The sequence below is a fragment of the Rattus rattus genome, chromosome 2 (genome assembly GCF_011064425.1).
Source record: "Rattus rattus isolate New Zealand chromosome 2, Rrattus_CSIRO_v1, whole genome shotgun sequence".
In the NCBI taxonomy this organism is placed as follows: Eukaryota; Metazoa; Chordata; class Mammalia; order Rodentia; family Muridae; genus Rattus; species Rattus rattus.
Window position 1 is genome coordinate 8,578,139 of NC_046155.1, and position 21,845 is coordinate 8,599,983.

The 21,845-nt window shown below is 47.6% G+C and overlaps 2 protein-coding genes across 2 annotated transcripts; one reads left to right on the forward strand and one right to left on the reverse strand.

Annotated features, from left to right (window-relative positions):
• Nucleotides 1–7,188: 7,188 nt before the first annotated feature.
• On the forward strand, nt 7,189–8,681 carry LOC116890896 (cytochrome c oxidase subunit 8B, mitochondrial). The gene is made up of 2 exons (XM_032891516.1): nt 7,189–7,371; nt 8,531–8,681. Exons 1-2 carry the CDS (start codon nt 7,261–7,263, stop codon nt 8,630–8,632), a joined length of 213 nt encoding a protein of 70 aa, XP_032747407.1. The 5' UTR covers nt 7,189–7,260; the 3' UTR covers nt 8,633–8,681.
• A 291-nt stretch (nt 8,682–8,972) lies between these two features.
• Nucleotides 8,973–21,581, reverse strand: Psmd13 (proteasome 26S subunit, non-ATPase 13). Its single transcript, XM_032891517.1, has 13 exons — nt 21,400–21,581; nt 20,315–20,393; nt 18,443–18,477; nt 18,280–18,335; nt 17,999–18,042; nt 17,736–17,822; nt 15,581–15,752; nt 14,588–14,667; nt 14,386–14,511; nt 12,446–12,508; nt 10,134–10,214; nt 9,923–10,039; nt 8,973–9,420 (listed from the first exon to the last, which is right to left on the reverse strand). Exons 1-13 carry the CDS (start codon nt 21,492–21,494, stop codon nt 9,325–9,327), a joined length of 1,131 nt encoding a protein of 376 aa, XP_032747408.1. The 5' UTR covers nt 21,495–21,581; the 3' UTR covers nt 8,973–9,324.
• Between the last annotated feature and the right edge of the window lie 264 nt (nt 21,582–21,845).

Sequence of the window (21,845 nt, forward strand, 5' to 3'; positions counted from 1 at the left end):
CGAGACTGACATTTGAAATGAAGAGACATTTTAAAGGATTTATTCATGTGTATGATTGTTTGGCCTACATGTCTATATGTGTACTGCATGTATGCAGAGTGCCCATCAGAGGTCAGAAAAGGATGTAGAACTGGGGCTACATGGCTGTGAGCGATCATGAGGGTGCTGGGAATACCAGCTGGGTCCTCTGCCAGAGCAAACAAGCGCTTTACTACTTAGCCATCTCTGCGGCCCAAAGTGCAGACATTTTCAATCATATAAACAGTGACTGTATGTATCAGTTTTAAGTAATACACATGAAATAAAAAATTAGTTGTTATTTTTATAAATTTATATGAAAAACTAACATAAAAACCCCATAGCTGGGGTTGGGGATTTGGCTCAGTGGTAGAGCGCTTGCCTAGCAACCGCAAGGCCCTGGGTTCGGTCCCCAGCTCTGAAAAAAAGAAAAAAAAAACAACCCATAGCTTTCTTGGTCTGATTCTGTCCATGTTCAAGCCTGCCCCAGTCCTCTGTGTCCTCTGCATGCTTGTCTTAGAATCCACTTTTAATTTCCCACAGATTGAAAAGTCTTTTGGAATTTTCTTAGAATTGTACTCATTAAAGTCATGGTATAATCTGTGGGAACTGGCATTGGTAAGTCACATTTTTTAAAGTTCATGAACACAACTATTTATGGCTTCATTAGCTTTTCTCTGGAATATTTTGTACATTTGTCACATGTCTTAGAGTTGATATTTCTGATGTTTCAGAAGCTGCTATTGTCTTGCTGATTTAGATATTAATCTTATCCAAAAATACCCTCAAGGACTTACTTAGAACAATAACGTCTGAATGAATGTCTGACACACGATGAGTCATCACACCATTGAATGTCGCTTCTTACTTTGGGCAGTGCCGAGCACTCAGAATTGGGCTCTGCTGTGTGCAGAGGAAGGTGTAATGGGAATGGTGCCAACTGCAAGAAAACCCTGTCCTAATTTGCAGCTCATCTGTGTACCTAAAACCTTCTTTAAAAACAAAGCAAAACAAGCCAGGCTGTGGAGGCGCATGCCTTTGAGTCCAGCACTTGGGAGGCAGAGGCAGGTGGATCTTTGTGAGTTTGAGGCCAGCCTGGTTTACAGAGCAAGTTCCAGGACAGCCAAAGCTACACAGAGAAACACCGTCTCAGAAAATGAAAAGAACAAAAACAACAAACAAACAAACCAACCCCCAACCTTTTCAAGAACCCAGAAAGCGCATGAGAGATTCGCTTGCTTGTCTGGATCTAGCAGCACCGCCTGGAGCCACACATGGCCAGTCCCTTCACTGAGGGTCTCAGACAGCCTTACCCGTAAGGATGTCTGTCAGTAGCCAGCTAGGAAATAGGGCTCAGACTAGTGTGTCAATAGTGAGGGCTCTGCTGGGAAGCGGACCTCAGGCTTAGGAGGAGCACACAGCCTGGCAGATACGGTGAATCACCTGGTGGACCCGAGAAGGGACCCAGCTCACCTGGATTTGGCTTTGGCCCACAGGAAGGCCGAATTTGCTAAGCGCACTATGTCTAGTTGCTGGGTTGGTGGCCACTTGCTGTACAGGAACTGGTGTTCCCTGGTACCTCAGGTGTGCGTGACCGTGGAAGACGGGACGCTCTGCTCCTGCAGTGCGTGGGGCATCCGTGCAGCATCTGACACCATTTACCATGTGGCAAACAGAAAAGGAGGATGGATGGGGCTTCATTGCAACGTGAAAGGACAGAAAAGCTACCCTTTTTATGGCTCACTCGCCCCAACTGTGACAGTTCAGTCAGGACTCTGCAGGGCCACAGACCCAGTGGGGAGGAAGAGCAGGAGGAGCAAGGGGAAAAGGAGAGAGGTAGGTTAATTTTAGGAACTAGATTCCTTGATTATGGGACTTGGGGGCCCGGGAGGTTGATGGGGAAGCAGTAGATACCCAGGGCAGTGCTAACTTCGCATCTGCACCCGAAGTTGTCTGGAGGTAGAATTCTCTCTTGCTCAAGGATATGTCAGGCTTTGTTTCAATCATGCCTTCAACTGATCACGAGGACCATTCACGTTATGTAAGGTTGTTTGCTTCACCAAAGCTCACCAACTTGCCTGTTGATCTCACCCCCAAAACAGTCTTGCAGAGATATCTAGAATCATGTTTGACCAAGTCCTGGACTTCAGAGTCCAGTCAAATTGACACATAAAGTTAACCATTACATTAACAAAACAGGGTTTTGAAGCTCCGTGGCAGGTCCATAGGGCACGTCCCTGTGAAGAGAGCTTGAATCAGTCTGTCCTTCATGAAAGGAAATCATAACATACATGTACAGGGGTTAGAAGTGCTGTGCTGAAAAACGGCACTGACAGGCTAGTGACAGGCTGGGAATAAGGTTACCACAGACAGAAGGCCGCAGCTGCTTATTAGATACACTGTAGCAGAACAAGATTCCCAGAGGCAGACAGCCAGCAGCTTATTAGATACATTGCCCCAGAGCAAGCCAGGCAGCAAAGGAAAAGCACACAGGCTAACAACTATTTTAAAATCTTTGTTTGTTTTTGAGACAGGGTTTCTCTGTGTAGCCCTGGCTCTCCTGGAACTCTGTAGACCAGGCTGACCTCAAACTCAAAGATCCACCTGCCTCTGCCTCTTGAGCGCTGGGATTAAAGGTGTGCGCCACCCATCCCCAACTTTTTAATGTTTAATTTTATCTTTTAAATTTTTAAAAATTTATTTATTAACTTACTTAGTGTGTGTGTGGGGGGGGTGCACAAGCCACAGCCTACCTGTGGAGATCAGAGAATACTTGTGAGAGTCTGCTTCCTCCCCCTACCAAGTCGCTTGCTTCTAGGGACTGAACTCATCACTAGGCTGATCCACCTCTCTGGCTTCTGTTTTATAGTTTTGGAAACAGGATCTTTTGCATTCTAGGCTGGCCTTGTGCTCTCTATGTAACTGAGGATGATCTTGAACCTATGAACCTCCCCAGTGCTGGGATAAGTACCTATCACCACACCAGGTTTATGTAGTGCTCGGGATGCAACCCAGGGGTTTCCACATGAAAGCCCTCAACCAAAGGATTCTCGTCCCTCCCTGAAAAGGCTCATCTTATGTGGGTGTCTCCATATGTGCTCTCGGTTGCTGTTTCAACGTCACAGGGCCTCGGTGTTATCAAGTAGGGCTCGTACCTGGACGACTGGTGGACATCGTTATTTGCTGAGTGCCTGTTGCTCTTCCGGCTGATTTGACAAACTGACAGCCATGGCTTAAGGATGGAAGCGCTTTACTTAGCTCAGTGTTGGGAGGTACCGTCCATCATGCTGGAGAGGCACGGCAATGAGAACAGGAGGTAGCTTGTTGCATTAATCCAGTCAGGAAGCAGAGAGAGATAAAGGCTGACACTCAGCTTCCTCCTTCATTCAGCCTGGGGAGGTGCAGTTCACATTCAGAGCAGATCTTCCTCTCCACTTAAACCATGCTAGAAACATCCACACAGACGAACCCAGAAGCATATTTCTATGGTGGGTTCAGATCCAGTCAATAATTATGATTAACTTCACAACGAGGAATAATTTTTTTTACACAGTGGATTGTATAAACTGGAAAGTAGCAGATTAGTTTTGAGTCCATGGGAAGCACCAAGTTTTTAATTAATTATGTACCTATTGTATGCACCCATATGTGTAGGCCACACACACTGTATGTTACGGTGCACACAGTGAGGCCAGAAAAGGGCTTCAGACCCCTCGGAGGTGGAGTTACAGGTAATCGTGAGATACCAGGCTTGTTACGTGGGTGCTGGACTCTGAAGTCCAGTTCTTGTGATTGTGCAGCAAGCGTTTTTAACCAAAGAGCCATTTCTCTAGCCCAACCATCACGTCTTTATGTAAATGAAGACAATGTTGTGACGTGTGCAATAACCCTTGGGCCTATACATTCTAGTTGTTGTAAATGCTTCCAGGAGAGCCTGCTGTGCCCAAGCACGGCCTTAGCCCAGAGCTGAGTCCCCTCTAGCTGATTTCCAGCTGCTGCTGGTTTTCTTCAGAAAAGCAAAGAAGCCAGTGTAAAGCATAGGGTAGGAGACTATCAGTGACTGCTGGGTAAGGCATCCCTCTGGGGTCGGGGAACACAACCCCATTCCTGCTCATTACCTTCCCCCAGCAGCTCCTGTACTTCCAAATCTGGGCACAGGGTGGTGCCCTGCGTCCACGATTGTCCACTCAGATCTCAAGCAGAGGTGAGCTTCATTTTTACAGGAAGACTGTTCAGGCTGAAGACCCTCCTAGAGCCTGCATAAAGGACAGGGCCAGAATTTTCTTGACTGCTCCTTGGGGCCTTCATTTTTATTCTGTACTGCACTTCGCTGTTTTCTCCTTCTCCTGACAATGTCGTTTCCTTTAAGTATAAGGCAGACCAAGGAGGAGAAGCAACCACTTCTCTACTCTGAGTAGAAGGACAGAGACCACTTCAGTGGAGGAATGAAGAGGGTTGGGTTGTGCCTGGAGAGTTCTGGAAGGTCAGAAAGTCTGGGGAGGGTATGGGGAAGGAGTGGAGGGCTTCACTGCTGTGACCACTTGGGTTCTAGGGGGATCTGCAGATTCTCTGTGAATTGTCTACTCCCTCCAACCCTGCCCTCACGGAGGCCTAATCCACCATGGCTGGGCTAAGAGATGTCAGGAAGAATGAAGCAGTGGAGGGTGGTGGCTCGCTCTAGCCTGTATCCCATTTGAAGTGCCTTTGCAGCAGGACCTGGTCTTGCTCCTACTACTGTATTAGGAATGGGGGACAGTGTGGGTCACATGGAAACACTTTATGCTATTTTCCCAACTTTTCTATGAGCCTAAACCTCGTAAAAAACAAAGTGCCAGACAGATCTGAAACAGGAGAGATTCAGCTGTCTTGACATGGCTAACAGAACCTGGATCCACTCTGAGAAGGGTGGCATGACCTGGGTCTAGGGCAGTCTTGCAATCTGGGGATGTTTCTGCCGATAGCCAGTCAGAAAATGGCCCAAGCCCTAGAAGGCAGAGATGGAGAGCTGGGCAGAAGCAGGCCCGGACAGGTAAGAGACAGGTCTTATTTGTGAAAGAAATAGCAGTGGAAGACTGAGCCTCTGAACAAATTGCTTGGGTCTACTGCCTTATCCAAGACTGGACCCCAAGGCTGTAATTAAAGGCTTAGCACTGAGGGATTACAGCAGAGGAGAGGAAGAGGCCCCCCACAGCCCGAGGCTGGAATCTGGAGCCTAGTACTGGGGGAAATGATATTCAATTAACCTCCCCATTGGAGCCCTCCCTCTGACCTCCTTGGACTTGTCTCCTTGCTGGACTGGCCTGGGCCTGCAGGGTAGGTGGTGTTTAAGGTGTCTCAGGTACACAGCCTATTTTTCTCAGGAAGAATAAAAGTAACGTTCCTAGTAGAACAGATTCACATTGTATGGTCTCCAGCAAGGGTTGTGATCTGGCTAACTTTAGGGTGCAGACAATGGCCAAGGATGAAGCTGAATGTCCCGTGACTACATTTCCCATCTTGAGCTCACACCAATATTGTCTAAAAGTAACTACGGGGCACATGGGGCCGTGGCCTTTACCAGCCATGACAATACCTTCTGATAATGGAACATTTTCCCGGAAGATAACCCAGCTTTTATTACCTCGTCTAGCTCAGAGCCTGGTGAACGATGGGAACATTATCCATCCTTACATCTTCTTGCCCAACTGATACCCATGTACTTATTCATCCATGCATCCACACATCCTACCTGGCTGAACATTCTGCTAGGCCAGAAACTGTTCTGGTCCTAAAGACTCCGTGGAGAACATGGAGTTCCTACTGCTCACGAAACTTCTACTCTAGTCAAGGGAGGACTTGCTGGAGCAGATACACCTCAGATGCCACTAGTGACCTGGACAGATAGGAGAGAATAGAAGGGGGTGCTATGCACACCACTGAGGCCTTGGGGGCTGTGGGGGAGGCTGTGGGAGAGGCAGTGCAGGGAGCCTGGAGGAGGATGCAGTGTGATGGCTGATTTACAAGAATTGTCTGAGACAGTGTAGAGAGGCCAAAGTAGAAACTTTAGGGGTTAGAGTTTGGGAAGAAGGGAGCTAATCTCTGTGGTGTGGTGCTATTGGTGGGTTGGAAGCAGAGTATAAATTCCAGAGCAAACAGAGGCTGCTGCTGGAGAAGGAAACTTCGGGGCCACAGAACTTGGCCCTGCGGTGGGCAGAACCTTCGTTGGTTAGTCTGTCCTGATCACAGTCAGTCTCAGATGACTGAGAAGCTGGCAGTGCTAAAGCACAGTGGGTCAGTGCCAGAGGAGGTCTGGAAAGAGAGAGACCCAAGAGCTTGGGGCTGACCAGAGGTCAGGAGACGGATGAGATGGAGGGAAACCAGCAGCCGAGCGACACAAGGCTAACAACACAGTGCTGAAATGGCCCTTTGCATTTGGTAGGAGTCAGCTGGGCTAAGAGGACAGCTACTGCCTGGGGATAGAGGAGAGGAGCACATGGGAGGGAGAGTGGGGTCTGCAGGGTGACAGCCTTCCAGGGAGCAGGATAACAAGGTACTAATGCAAGTCTGGGGAGAAATGGACAGCACACTATCTGTAGAGAGGCCTGAGTGTTAGAGCTCACCCAGCCTGGTACCCTGACTGGGGACAAGGGTCTGGGGACAGACATGGTTCCTGCCTACAGTTAGCACCCAGAAAGTACCTGGTCTATATTCTATTTTTGTTCCTTTGCAGCACAACTGTGAGGCCATTCACCACGCAGGAATATATGGCGCCCTGGAGAATCCCCCAGCTACGCCTAGACCTATGAAGAATAGAACATGACTACTAGCTCAGTGTGCACCATTTGAGAATGGGAGAGCTGACTCTCATCCAGAAACCAGGTTGTAGGGCTTCAATGCAGGCTCTGTATGCACTGTTGATACCCCAGGATTTCTTTCTTTAACGTATGCTGCATCTCTTGCATTTTAAAGCCTGACTTTCCTGGGCTTATCCCATTGAAGTCTCTTTCTGCAAAGAAGTGAATCCTATATGGAAGGGCCCAGCTCATCACCTACGTGTTGAGGGGTCACAGCACGTTCCTGGGGCAGACTGGCTCTCTCCCAGTTACCAGCCGCTGTCCTTTCTGCCAAGTCTTGTGACAGGAGACAGCTGCAGTTCTCCGCCCCAACTATAAAAAGCCCTAGCTACCTAAGTGAGCAGAGGACGTGCAGCAGACATTCAGGGTGCCTCTTTGGGGCCAAGGAAAGAGTGCGACCCCGAGAATCATGCCAAGGCTTCCCCATATCCTGCGGCTGCTCCAAGCGCCCGTGAAGTACACAGTGATTCCTAAAGCCCGTATCTCTTCCAAGCCAGCCAAATCTCCCACTTCCGCCATGGTAAGTAACTCCTAAGGTAGGATTCCTTGGGCTTCAGGACAACAGGGAAGATTAAAGTGATAAAGGAGAGGGGTGGGTGTGGTGCTAGGTTATCAGTATTTTATGCAAGATGGTGTCTGAGTGCCAGAAGAGCACTCTGGCACCACTGCCTGTGGGCCAGGCTCTCAAAGGGCTATAAATGGTGGGGTAGGGACCGTCCTCAGACCTCACATACCTCTGGGCCAAGGTCGACAATGACAGAATTAGGGGGCAGAGTTAGGATACAGGACTCATATCGGTTTGTGTTTATTCCTTTGTTATGGGGCAAGGTGGGCTGCCCTGAGGGGAAAACTAAAATGGCAGCAAATCTGATGAAATTTGACATATAAAGTAGGTCTGTCTCACATGTACAAAAGACTCATGCATAGAGCTACGGCTCAGCCCAGACTAAGATTCCTAGTCTAGGCTGAATTTGCTTAAACTCGGGATTAAGGTCAATAGGAAGGACTGGTTTTCAAATGAAGTACTGACTCAGCTTCAAGAAGGCCTGGACACAGGCCTTGTTTTGAGGGAACTCAGGGGGTCACACAGTTGATAGCTCAGAATGTGTCTCTACCTAAAGCTACTGAGAACATAGGGCTCCTGACAGGGGTCATCACTGCACATGGGACACCCAAGACAGGTGTCCGACCTCACTCACTGTGGCTCCTGAATGGGGCTGCTTTTGAGAAAAGCCCAGTGTTCGTTTGTAACAATGGAAACCTTAGCTGCTCTGCTATTCTGCATAGCCCCCTGGGACATAAGACTGGACAGGAGCTGAGTGAACCTCTGCCTCACTGGGAGCTGCTTCAGCTAGGCAGGATCCTGGTTTCTGAAGCCCAAGGTCGTTGCTCCTGATTTCTGAGGTCACTCTCCCTGCCAAGGACTCCGAGCTGCCAAGCTCTCTGACACGCAGAGCCTGCTTGCTCACAGACTGCCTAGAGAAGCAGAAGGGAAATGGGGACTATGGCTGCCAACATGCAGAGAAGAAGAGCAAGGGCAGTGAACTCTGGTTGGAGGGATGCTTCTGACTGGGACAGAAGCCTCACACAGCAGGATTCTAAGGGAGGCTGCCCTGGCCTATGGCCAAGCCCAAACCATCTAATGGCCAGTGGACTCATGTTTGGTTTTCTTTCCACAGGATCAGGCTGTGGGGATGTCAGTCATAATCGCTGGCTTCATGGTTCCAGCAGGATGGGTCTTATCCCACTTGGAGAGCTATAAGAGAAGCTCCGCAGCATGAGGAGCTTGGCGCATCCCTGAGAGGCCAATTAAACGCTTCCAGTACCTCCTGCTCGTGTTGATTCTTGAGGGTGGCACTCATAACACCCAGTGCCTTAGTGATGCTCGGCAGTGAGTGTGGATGCCCGAGTCTGAGAGAGCACTGATGAGGACTGCAAGGAGGAACCAACGCCGCCTCCTTGTCTGACGATACAGGGCTCACTTCTTTGGTGGCGGTCCTGTCATATAGTGACGGGGGAGAAGGCGAGCCCCCACCAACCTGAGTCCCAGCTTACATGCTCATTTTTTCTTTAGGCACAGGATTGGCTAAGAAGCTAAGTTCAGGAACAGAAGCACCAACAGAACAATGCAAAGGCATTTATTATAGAAGCACTCTCAGACCACACTGGAAAGGTCCACTCAGGTGGATTTGGGTGGAGACTACTCTGTCCCCATTCCCATTCATGCCCTTCCTCATCACCTAGGCCTGGAGCCCCCCTCCCACGGCTTGCGGGCTACAAAAGACCCCACACAGGAGCCTTCTCCAAGTAGTCACACCCCCATCAGTGACAGATCTCTGCATTTATAGCAAGAACAGTTCCCACTCCTAGCAGGATCCAAAACTCCATCCCAAATGAATACAGATCTCTGCTGATGGTTTCGGGGGTCACCTTGCAAGGCAAGGTGAGGCAGGGTCTGCAGGACACTGGGGCATTAGGTGAGGATGTCTTGAGCCTGGTGTTCCACCAGCATCTCCATGCTCTTCACGTCAGTGCACCAAAGCTCCAGACGGTCCTTCATCCCCTTGATCTAAAGGCAAATCAGGGTCACATGGGTGTCAGGCTGCACGGGAGTCTGTGTGGGAGTGCTAAACCTCTAATTCCTTTTGGGGAAATGCTAAGGGCGACAGAGCTGAAGGTGGAGGTGTGTGATGGAATCACTGTGCCAATTCTGATCACGAGGACATTCTAAAAACTCACATGAAAGAAAAAGAATGGAGGAAATCACAGGATTAAATGTCCGGAAAATATGATAGGGCGTGGGATCAAATCACAAAACCAGGAACATGTCTGAGCAAGCACCAATTTGAGGATTAGGAGGCAGCAGCAGCACAGCAGCACTGTTGTCACAGTAAGCCTGTAAGTGCAGGGCTCAGGCCTCAGGACTGCCCCCTAAGCCCCCACAGCAGTAATCCCATCTACAGTACCTTGTGTGGGACAGTGTCCGCTTCCTAAGTGGCTTCTGTCCACGTAAAACTAGGACAGCACTGGTGTACCCAAGTCCACAAAGGGCAGGGGCTCAGCCCCCTTACCTGCTGCAAATCCAGCACTCGAGGCTGCACCCACGTCATGTGAACCCGCTTGTCCACCTCGTCTATGCTGCCTCTCACCAGCCCCACCGAGAGTGCCTTCATCACCAACAGCTCCACCTGTGCAAGGGGCACATGAGACAAGCTGGGAGCACGGTGCTCGCTGAGGCCAGGTCTCTGTCGGGGGTGGTAGCATTGCTACCAAGAACCATACCTTGTTGACAGTGATCTTGGCACTTTTGGCAATTTCCTCAAAAGTGAGTTGTCTGTGGTTGGCAGGCCGTGTGAACGTCATCTGAAAAAACAAAACTATTTTTCTAAGCAAAAGTGGTCATCAGAGAATTGGTTTTTTAAGATTTTTTTTGGGGTGGGGGGGAGTGGTCAGGGCTGGAGATAGGGCTCAGTAGTTAAGAGCACTGGCTGCTCTTCCAAAGGACCTGGGTTCAGTTCCCAGAACACACATGGTGGCTCACAACTGTCTGTAACTCCAGTTCCAGAGGATCTGACACCCTCACACAGACATACATGCCACATATGCAGACAAAACATCCAGGTATGTAAAATAAAAAGTTTCCAGTTTCTAGCTGTTGTGAACATAGCTGAGCAGTGTTCTTGTGGTGTGGTGGATGGGGGTGCAGAGGGGGGATGGGAACAGGAGGGATCAGGTGTGGGGAGGATGAAGAGGGAAAGTACTAGGAGAGAAAACTGGAATGGGGGGTGGGCATCCCTGGGATAAGCTAGAAACCTAGGACAATGGGATCAATGAGGTGACCCTAGGGACTCCTAGCAATGCGGGGATACGGAGCCTGAACTGGCCATCTCCTGTAACCAGGCAGGACTTCCAGTGGAGGGACTGGGACACCAACCCAGCCACAAAATCTTAGATCCACAATTTGTCCTGCCTACAAGATGTGCAGAGGTAAAGGTGGCAAAGAAATTATGGGAGCAGCCAACCAATGACTGGTCCAGCTTGAGACCCATGCCATGAGAGGGAGTCTACCCCCCTACCACTGCCCAGAGAGCCAGGGGCTGGATAGTCCAGAGGGCTAGGAGACAGAACCAAACATGAATGGTGCGCGCGCGCACACACACTCAGTGTAATGATTCCTAACGATATTCTGTTATACTCACAGATTGGCATCTAGCCCAACTGTCCATCAGAGAGGCTCCACCCAGCAACTGATGTTGTACAGACTCAAGAGTCAAACATTAAGCAGAGCTTGGGGAAATGGCAAGGGAAAGGTGATGAAGACCCACAAATCACCCGACCTGAGCCCATAGGGGCTCAGAGACTGAACCACCAATCAGGAAGCCTGCAAGGGACTGACCTAGGCCCTTGCACGTTTCAGTTGTGTAGCTTGGTCTTTCTGTGGGACTCCTAACAATGGGAGGGGAGCAGGAGCTGTCTGAGTCTGCTGCCTTCCTCTGGGACCCGTTCCCCTGCTGGGTTACCTTGTCTAGCCTGAGAGAAGAGGAGGTACCCAGTGCTACTGCAGCCTGCCATGCCATGGCCTGCCCATAGCCATGAAGGCCGACCCTTCTCTGAAGAGGAAGGGAAGAGCGGATTGGGGGTGGGGTGGGGGGGATGGGGATGGGCTGGGAAGGGGAAGTGCAGTTGGGTGAGAAAATAAACACAATTTATACAAATAAATATATGTGTATAGCCAGAAGTTGCAGTTGTTCTGTGGGGGTTTGGTTGCACACACTTTAACCTCAGCCCTCACAAGCAGAGATAGGCAGATCTCTCTGAGTTTGAGACCAGCCTGGTTCACAGCAAATTCCTGGCTAGGGTCAGGATTACATAGTGAGAGGCTGTCTTATTTAAAAACAAACAAAACTCAAAATATAGATCATCTTATTAATCCCGTGTTCAAGTACTCAAGCTTTCATAAGCTAGTATCCACTGCAAACAAGGTTTCAATGCTCAGAGAAGCTCAAAGGTCCAAACCAACTTTGAAGGAACTTTGACAAGAACAAACACTCATTCCTTGATGACAGCCGAGGCTGCCAAGTCCCTTGTACAGTGTTGAGCACTGTAGGAAACGGGAAATGCCCTCAGCATTCTTCCACAAACTCATATCCTATTGGAGGACACAAAAGCACATGCGCAGAAAGGGTGTCAGGAAGTGAGTGGCAGGAGGGAGCGGCTTTAGGTTCACATGGGCAATGACAACTTACAAAGTGTCTATTGGAGCCTGTCTAAGAGTCAAACTCACGGGCCAGTGAGATGGTTCAGTGGGTAAAGGCGCTTGCTGCCAAGCCTGGCCACCCAGCATTTGATCCTTAGCACCCATCTGGCAGGAGAGAACTGACTCCCATGAGTTGTTCTCTGATTTCCACATGTGTGTACCCCTCTCCCACAAAAGAAAGGTTACAAAAAAAGTGTAAGATCCAAATTCAAACTTAATGAGCAGAGGCAGAAGGGAGGAAACAGGTAAGAGTGGGACCATGAGAGGTGGGAAAGAGCACAGGCGGCCCTAGCTAGCTCGTGAGCACTGTGGGCAGGGATTTTTCAGTGCTTCTTACCTCCATAAGGCACAACAGCTGGATCTTCCTCAGAAGCTGGGCCTCGTTGGCTGCTAAGTCAGGCTGCAAGGTACAAAAAGACAGAAATGTGGGCTCTGAAACTCTACTATGGTTCAAGCAAAAAATAAACCAGGCAAGCCAAACATTTTACATTGTGGGTAGCTGAGGCTAGTTCAGAGTGATACTAAACCCCTGTCTCAGACAAGTTAAAGAAGAAACTGACTGTCTTTCAAGATAGGAGTGTAGGAAACAGGATTTACACTGATCTTCCAAACACCGCCAAACTCAAGACTCTTGGCAGAGGCACCACCAGCCAAGAACAAGTCTTGTGTCTTGAAAGGTTCTGGGTAGCACTGCTGTTGGTCAGTTCAATGCAAGCACAGTTGGCTGAAAGGCTGAAGGCCTAATGGCTTGTGCTGAGTCTAAAGAGCCAGCGATTAATTTGCAACAGACGATCTCACCATGGTGAGAATGAGAGCTCATCTTTTTGCAAGTCTGCAGCTGGCGTGACGTTCCAGCACTCTGGAGCTAAGGCAAGGGGAAGCGCCTCGGAGTTCAAGACAAACCGGAACAACACAGAGACCGTGTCTCAGAATAAAAACAACAACAGGTTATATGCTGCCAAAGAAAGTTCCAGCAGGGACATTTCTACAGATATCCCTGAATCTTTCTTCTCCTTATAAATTGCTATAGCAAGCTAGTCTGTCTGTCTGTCTGTCTGTCTTTTTTTAATTGGGGTCTCATTCATTATGCTGCCTAGGCTGGTTCTCAGCTCCTAGTCTCCAGTGATCCTCTGACCTCAGCAGGACTAGAGGCACAAATCCCAGTACCTGGCCCCACCTTCCTTTGAGGCAGCATATTTTGCTGACAGGTCAATCCACAATGAGACTACAGTTAAGGCCTGCTGGATCTGGTATTTTCTGTCTTCCCAAAGCCCCTTCATTCATTCCCACCCCACTCCATTACACACGCTTACTTACACACATGTACACACACATTAATTAACTACAAGTTTTTATTAAACATTAGGAAAATCCAAAGTTTCAGGAAATATAACCATAGTTCCTACCACACTTGGTATTTTAGGAATATTTACTTCTAATGATTTCATTTTAGAGGAGAGGCTACAGAGCTGAGGAGAAGGCTCAGAGACTAAAGTGTCACACAGACGAAAGGACTAGCTTTTAGATCCTCAGGACCCAAGTGAATGCCACCGGGGCTGGGTGGCATGGCTACTCACTTGTAACCCCAGCCCACAAAGACTGAGACGGCTCTCCAGAAAAGCTGTCTAGCAAGACTAGCCATACAGGCTGGCTCTGGGCTTAAGTGATAGAGCCTGTCTCAACGAATAAGGTGGAATGTGACGGAGAAAGACTCCTAATATCAACTTTGTGTCCCATATGCATTTGCACAAATGTTAATGTGCACACACATATGAATGCACACTACGCACATATGCATGAATAAGAAAAATGCAAAGTAAAGAAAGTAAGAAAGAAAGGCTTAGCTAACTTATTGTTAAGCACCTTTGGCTAATGGCTACTATTTCTCTTGGCTTCCTGTTCTGCTCTCTCCTCTGCTCTGTGACCTGGGGACTGCCTACTCACGTTGGTCACACACACTTTTCAGTTCAGCAAATGTGCTAAGTTTCCTCGTCCTCTGTTCTCCTGCACCTCTTCACCCATTCAAGGTTATACAGACACTCTTCCTTCGGGAGGTCTAAGATGCACCTTACCCAGCACAGAAAAGCATGTTGTGCCTTTCATGAGCAGCACTGCAGCAACCAAGACCTCTACTGCCCTGTTTTTGGGAGAGCAAGCCCGGCCTACCAATGTCCAGTCTATGCCTAGACCCTCTTGGGTATCTGATCTGGTGTGTGTAGAGAAGAGGCTTAGTGAATCCTTGCTGGAAGAGCAGACCCGGGGGTACATGAAACCTACCTGCTGGCCCCAGGCGGACTTCAGTGTCTGGAACCTATCTACATCACCACTGTTGAAAGCATACAGGGTGTCAATCAGCCACTGCCGGTCAGTGTTCCTCAGTGACTCCAGCACCGGATGCATGAGCTGTGGGCACAGAGACAGTTAGCTGGTAAAGTCAGACTTTCTTCCCCCCACACTGTCAAGTGCCAGGCCAACTTACAAGTTCTCCAAAGTTAAAAACTCCCTCTCCAAGAAGTCCAGCAAGCCCCAGTGTGAAGGCTCTCTCTTGCTGTTCTGATACTACAAAATGATACAGTCAGTCATATCCCGGTCTTGTCTGGTTTTATAAACCTCACATAATGAAGCACAGAAGCTGGTCTTAGAATAGTTCTAGTACAAAACTTCATCATGAGCTGCCTCTTCAAAGGCACTAGAACTCAGGTTATGCCAGGAACCATGCATATGTAAATTTTGTGGAAATACCACGTGTATAAAATTTCCTCCATAGAGTATTCTATCTCCTCACTGTTTAGCTTGTACTATGACTGGAATAACATCCTTTGCTCCCACCCCAACCCCTGCCCCTCAGCCTGTCATGGTTTTAACAGTCCACAGCTCCTCAGACTGGAATGCGTCTGCTTTCTCCTCTCTTGGCTGCAGTTGTTGCTTTTCTAATGTATTCTTGTTAACAGTAACTGAAGCTTTGTCTGCATTTTTAGGAGTTGCCAGTCTCCTCACCACCAACAGCACGTTCAAGAAAGTAGTCAGAACATTCAAGAACGTAGTCAAATTTTCTTTCAAACACACTCTCCCTGTATTTTCACGCAAACTCTCTGACTACTTTTCCTTCTGTCCTCAGACTCTCCAGAGACTGTAATTTACTCCCACAGGTATGGACTCCTTTTAGAGCACAGGTCTCAGCTATGGGGATTCACCCGCCCTTCACCCTGTGGCGGATCGGAGAGGTGCATCACTACAGTCTGACTCAGCTACTAATAAAGGCCTGCAGGAGTAACGGGGCTGAGAAAGATGAGCCTGCATGGGCTCTGACACGGTGCTGGAGACGAGTATAGAAAATCTAAATGTATACAAAACTCTCCCCTTAAAAGTGATGAACCCCGACAGAGCTAAGACCCACTCCTTTCAGTACCCCATAGCTGCTGTGCTCTGCCACGAACTTCCTGGGTGCTGAGAACTGTGGGGCCTGGGTTACCTGGCAGATCCTTTATGTCCACACAGCCCAGAAACCGTAGGGCATCTTTGTAGTAGGACGCGTGGTTTCCGATTGTTTGATAGTATTTACTGGAGAGATCGTAGAAACGACTGTGAACTGACGTCACACCAGGGAGATTGTTGAGCATCTCTTCAACATCTTCAATGGTTTCCTATACACAAGAAGTAAAATCGTCTTCCAACTTACAAGATCTTTGAAGTAATAAAAGATGGAAAAGTCTGAGCTACCAGGGCAAAGACTGATAACATTAGTTAAATTGACTATGTTAAAATAGAGAACTTTGGTTAATCCAAAATACAAAAGAAAATACAAAGACAAGCTGTAGACTGGCTTTAAGATGTAACTCCATATCCTATAGGGGTAATGAGCCAGGAAATAAGAAGGACACAGTAGAAAAAGACAGTAACAGGCAATTAACCAAGTAGACATGTGAACGGAGTTGCTGGTAAACCACTACCAACTGAGAAATCAAAATTTAAACCATCACCACATGACCTCCCCTGGGTCATGAAGAGTTAAATAGTGTGAAAATAGCCAAGGCTGCCAAGGGGGAGCTTCAGAGGTACCTGTAAGGTTTTGTAGTACAAATCACACTAGTACCTTCACTCACACACTGAGGGGACTGCCCATGCACAAGGAGACCAGGTACAGAAATGCTAGCATGAAGAGCAGTTAGAATACAATACATGACCTCAATCCTTTTGTAGGAGACCAGATACATATGCTGTAAAACAGAATATAATGGGATATACCACCCAGGGTGTAAAAGGGGATGGTCCACATATATCAACTCACAATCTGGCTAGAGAAGACTAAGATACCCATCCAGTGATGGCTAATTTATCAATTTGAGGGGACCTAGAATCACTTAGAGACAACCTCTGGGAATGTCTGTGAGGGGCTTTCTAGACTGGGGTAACTGAGGCAGGGAGATCCACCCTAAATGTGGGCACCACCCTAAGGGGGGGAGGAGGGTCTTGGAGCAATACAATGAAGACAGTGCTGACCACCAGAATCTCTCTACTCTGCTTCCTGTCTGCAGACTCATGGTAACCAACACTTCTTGCTTCTTCCCAGCCAAGTGGACTACATCCCTTCAAACTATAAGACAAAATAAACTATCCCCTAAGTCCCTTCTTCTCAGGTATGAGGTCATGGCAATAAGAACAGTAACTAGTACACGGGGCCTGAGATGGACCTGTGGGGGGCTAGCATGGTCTGCCTATATGCTGTTCTACTCTCAGACTGGCTGAAGTCTAAGGGTGCCCGTTGCAGCACTCCTCACTGTGTCACAGATAATACCTCCGAACAAAATGTAATCAGGATGGATGTGATCTGGGACTAGGAAGCAATAAGTAAGACCTTTTTAGGGCAATGAAAACAAAACTGTCAACTACCACTTCTGATATTTTTGTTAACATTATAGTTACCAAAATTAAGCCAAAACAAAAGCACACACAGTCTCTAGATAAACAAGTGAACCGACAACATTTATGTTGGCTCACTGCTACCATTATTATGCCTGTCTCCCAAACTGGACAACAATGCAAAGGGGCACAAATGGAGCCGAGGAGATGGCCTAGCCATTGAGAGTATTTGTTGCTGCTGCAAAGGACCTAGGTTCAGTTCCTGACACCCACATGGCAGCTCACGTCTGGCTATAACTCCAGTGCCAGAGGACACAATGCTCTCTTCAGGCCTCCACCGGCACTGCATGCATGCGATGTAGAATCACCACAACACATAAATGCAGACAGAAACCTTTAACAATTCAAGAGGGAGAAAGGGAACAGAAACACACTGCCTGGTGTGATGAGAGCCCACAGGCTTTGTACACGGAGACCACACGGAGTCCTGGCCGGACGGACAGCTGTGGCCACACAGGGAATCTTTAAGAGTAAATATCTTATCAGCAGCTTAACCCTGAATGGGAAAACAAAACAAAACCCCAAAGCAACCAAACCAAGCCACCAACCAAGCAGAGGGTGGAATACATCAGACAAAGGTGGCAGTAAGTAAACAATGGGGACAGCTTGGTTAGCCTAAGACAACTCTGGCTTTTTTTCTCCTTGTAACTTAAAATATCTTCAAGCAACAGGCAAAGAGGAAGAATGCCTGCATTACTCTCTCTCACCTTTGTAGCCTGCAGATCCCCGATGTTCAATTTTAGAGCTCCGATTGCTGTCTTACACAAGATCACGGCTTCATCACTACTTTTTACCTGAAGAGATTAAAAAATTAGGGAACCTCAGAAATTTAAGCACCAAATTTGCAAAGCAGGCTGGCCGCTCCTCAGGCACTGACTTGACTGACAGCAGGAGCATGACTTCCAAGGGTGTAGACATAAATTACAAATCACATAAATACCAGAAAATGCTTTGCAATTTCCATACTCACCTTCTCACGAGTCTTTTCCAGAAAAGTAAGAGCCACATTAGGATCTAAAATAGAAACAAGAACAAAGTCAGACCCACCACCAGCAGCTTCTTACCAATTAAGACATCTTTAGGAAAGATAAATAGTAACATTTCTGTTTCTCCCAAAAATCTCCCAGTGTACCCCACAGTGGCCTATGTAGCTTATGTTGTACTTACTGCCTCACCCCAGTGCTGGGATTACAGGTGTGCAATACTAAACCCGGACAATTTAGTATTTGCTGTTATGAAACAGAGGCTTACCGGTCATCTGTCTAACCACATGAAGAATTATTTCTACCAGGGACAAAGGGTTTACCCTGAAAAAAGGAAACAAACAAACAAACAAACAAACCCACCAGTTTTTTAGTGTTAAAAGCACTAATGTATTCATTTTCAAAGTACAAAACTGACAAAAGGGGATTACCTGTGCTCAAATTCACTGATGAAGTTTTCATAAAGCTGCAAAACCAAAGATGGAGAATTAGTACAGAATGAGCTTCCCTCTGAAAAACTAGACTCCGAAAGCTGTGTCTAGTTACAGATGAGCACTAAGACTGTTAAGTGCGAGTGTGCAAACCACAATGCCCATCATAAGAGAGCACTGCCTAAACCTTTGTTGAATGATGGGCTTATTTGAGTTCATATAAACGATCACCAATGGATTGTTGAAGAAAACAAGAACTCATCTCATAGCTTTGAGACCCAGAACACTGGTCTATAAGAATCTTCTAAATAGGGGGGTGTGGTGGCTCACGCCTTTAGTCCCAGCACTTGGGAGACAGAAGCAGGCTAATCTCTGTGAATTTGAGGCCAATCTGTTCTACAGAGCTGGTTCCAAGTCACCCAGGTTACACAGAGGGACTCGATCTTGAGAAACCAAACAATTAAAACAAACAAACAAGCAAACTCCTAAATATTAATTCCTACATCCTGCCTGCCTTCCTCCAGTGAATTTCAAGTACAATAGCTGGACCAGTGTGAAGTGTTCCAAATCAAACAGAACTGAGTTCCTTCAGATTTCAGAAGGCTACAGGTCTTCTAAAGGCTCCTACTACCAAGTCTGTTAGTCGGCCAGCACACAGGAGTTATGTCTTCAGGCTAGTACTGTGGACACACCATGTGTGTTACATGCTGAACTTCCAAGGTGCTCCTGCACTACTAAAGACGACAGAACACACACATGACAATTCATGGGAATCTGAGGAAGCATGGGGAAGAGTGTGTTATTTTTTTCTGCTGACAAAATTTTAAAACGCTCCATTAGCGAGATAGCATAGTGCGAAGTTCCCCTCAACCCTCTCACCTTCAAATGAAGAGGCATTCTCTTTTCTATACTACTCTGGCCAGACATCTCTGGGCAAGTGGAACCCTTGAGCGAGGATGGGCTAGGAGAGCTGCGAAGTGAGGGGAGCCCTTTAAATAGTCCCTTTCCCTACCAATCTTGCTGTGTAACCCAGGTTAGTCTTGAACTAATGATCTTCCAGATTCAAGTTTCTAAGTGAGGGGACTACAGTTCAGTTTCTTCCTTTCTTTTTCAGTGCTGTTGTGTAGGGGCACAGGGCCTTGTGGATGGAAGCGCATACTCCCATTGAGCCATTTTCCTAGATCTAGTCTAAATTTTTAAAAACCAGAAAGTCTGTTTCAATGTTGTGATTTATTAGCTGTAACCTATGGTGATTTACCTATGTCTGATAGTATGAGAGACTTTCTCAGTGCTATCATGAAGGGCCCAGTGCTTACAGCAGTCCTCGGCACAAAGTGATTGCTGAAAGATGCAGCTTAGTGTGATCACCATGACATCTACCCCACCTCCTTTTTTGCCTTTAAAAGTCTATGAGCAGAGTTGGGCACGGCACTGCATATATTTAATGACAGCACTTGGGACGCTGAGGCTGGTGGACTGTGAATCGGATCCTAGTCTGGTCTACAGAGCAAGTTCCAGGCCAGTCAGCTACACAGTGAGACCTTATCTCAAACAAATACACAAACCAACCAACCAAGCACAAATTATGAGCAGGTGCTGGAGAGATGGCTCATTGATGGTTAAGACTCAAATTGGGTTCCTAGTACCTACACCAGTTGGCTTACAACAGCCTGTAACTCCAGATCCAAGAGATCTCTTCTGGCGTGTGTGTGTGTGTGTGTGTGTGTGTGTGTGTGTGTGTGTGTGTGTGTGTGCGTGTGTGCGCACACACGCGCGCGCGCGCACTCACGCCACTGTTAAAAGTAAATAAAAATTAAAATAATAGTTTGTAAGTATACTCAACATAATCTGACCTGTATGGTAAGTCATTACCTTAATGAGGCCATCTCCTTGGGCAAAGCATGGGTCCTGCACAAAATCAAGCACCTGAAGTGTCAGCTGATGCCACAACCTACGAAACAAAAAGCCCTTCAGTCCCATACACAAATGTGAAGTAACAGATGCCTTCAGCCTTGATGGTCCCATGAAACACCAAGTACTACTCAGGTTCCACTGCACAGTACAGTAGTTATAGCAAGTGCCAGCTAATTCAAGCTTATTTCTCGACTGACTCTGCTACCCCATAGTCACTTATCCTCTCCAAGACTCAGTTTTCTTAGTAACCTAAGAAATGGAGAACATTTTTTGAGACAGCTTCAACACCCACTCGGAATGTCAACTGGAAGACTTTGGAATTCTACAGCTATATTTTAACTCCATGCCCTCTTACTTATTAGCTGATCACCTCGCAGAAGAATAGAAAACTGACATTCAATCTCATCTGTCAATGGGGAGGATGAAATAAGCTAATACTTAAAAAAAACAAACCCAATATATAAACCTTTAAGACACTAAAATAGCACACTTTACACCAAGACTAAAGGATAATATTTAATAAAAGAGATAAAGTGTTTTGAAAAACACAGAATGTTGTACCATATATAAGCAGTTACATATTAAACACTGAAAATTTTCTCTTGAAATCACTAATAGCTTTAACTGCTGAACATTATCCTGTGGAAATGTTCTGGAGAGGTGTTTCTTCATAGGAAAGCTCTTATATCAATGTCAGCAACTCTTAATTGGAGGTTGTAGACAATCCCACCATGGCTTCGTACAGGCTACAAGGGCTATGTCTCAGACGGTGTGACACCCTAACTTTAGAACGGTTTGCTTGTTTGAATTAAGAGCTAGCATCCCAGGCCAGCTCGGGCCTCCTTTAGTTAACTAAGAACATACAGAAGACAAATCTTAGCAACTTATCATAGCCGGTAAGGCTGGAACGCAGGGAGTCTAGATTCAGAACCCAGGCAACAGCTCTGCTCCTGAGGCTGTCGACCCTTTTCCTCTATATCCCAGACCCTCCGGACAGATCGGAGCCTCTGGCCCTCTCTTCCCGCCCCAACCTCGGTGCTTACTTCTTCGTGTATAGCTCTTCCAAACGGTGCCAAACGGCGGCCTGGCCCGGACCGGAGCTCTGACTCTGCTGTAAGAAGGCCGGCACATCCTTCATGATTAAAGAGAGCTGAGAACACAAACACCAGGCAGTCGGAACCGGCAGGGATGGCGGACGGAAGTGCTCACTCACTTCCGGCGCCGCGCCGCGCCGGGCATGCTGGGAGCGTCCCAATAGCCCCACGGGTTGCGGTCGTCAAGGTAACCGCGTTCTTGGCTTCGTCCAAACTTCTCCGAGGTTTCCGGCCTTGCCCTTGAGGTGTTATAGAGGTGCCTGGGTACAGCTGGCCACCGACTGGTCACGCAGCCTCAAGCCTTCAGTCGTGGGTCCTCTGAAACCGGATGGTGTCTGACGAGGACTAGGTGTGATGTAATTCCTGACCGCAGTAAGCGCTCAGAGAGCATTAGT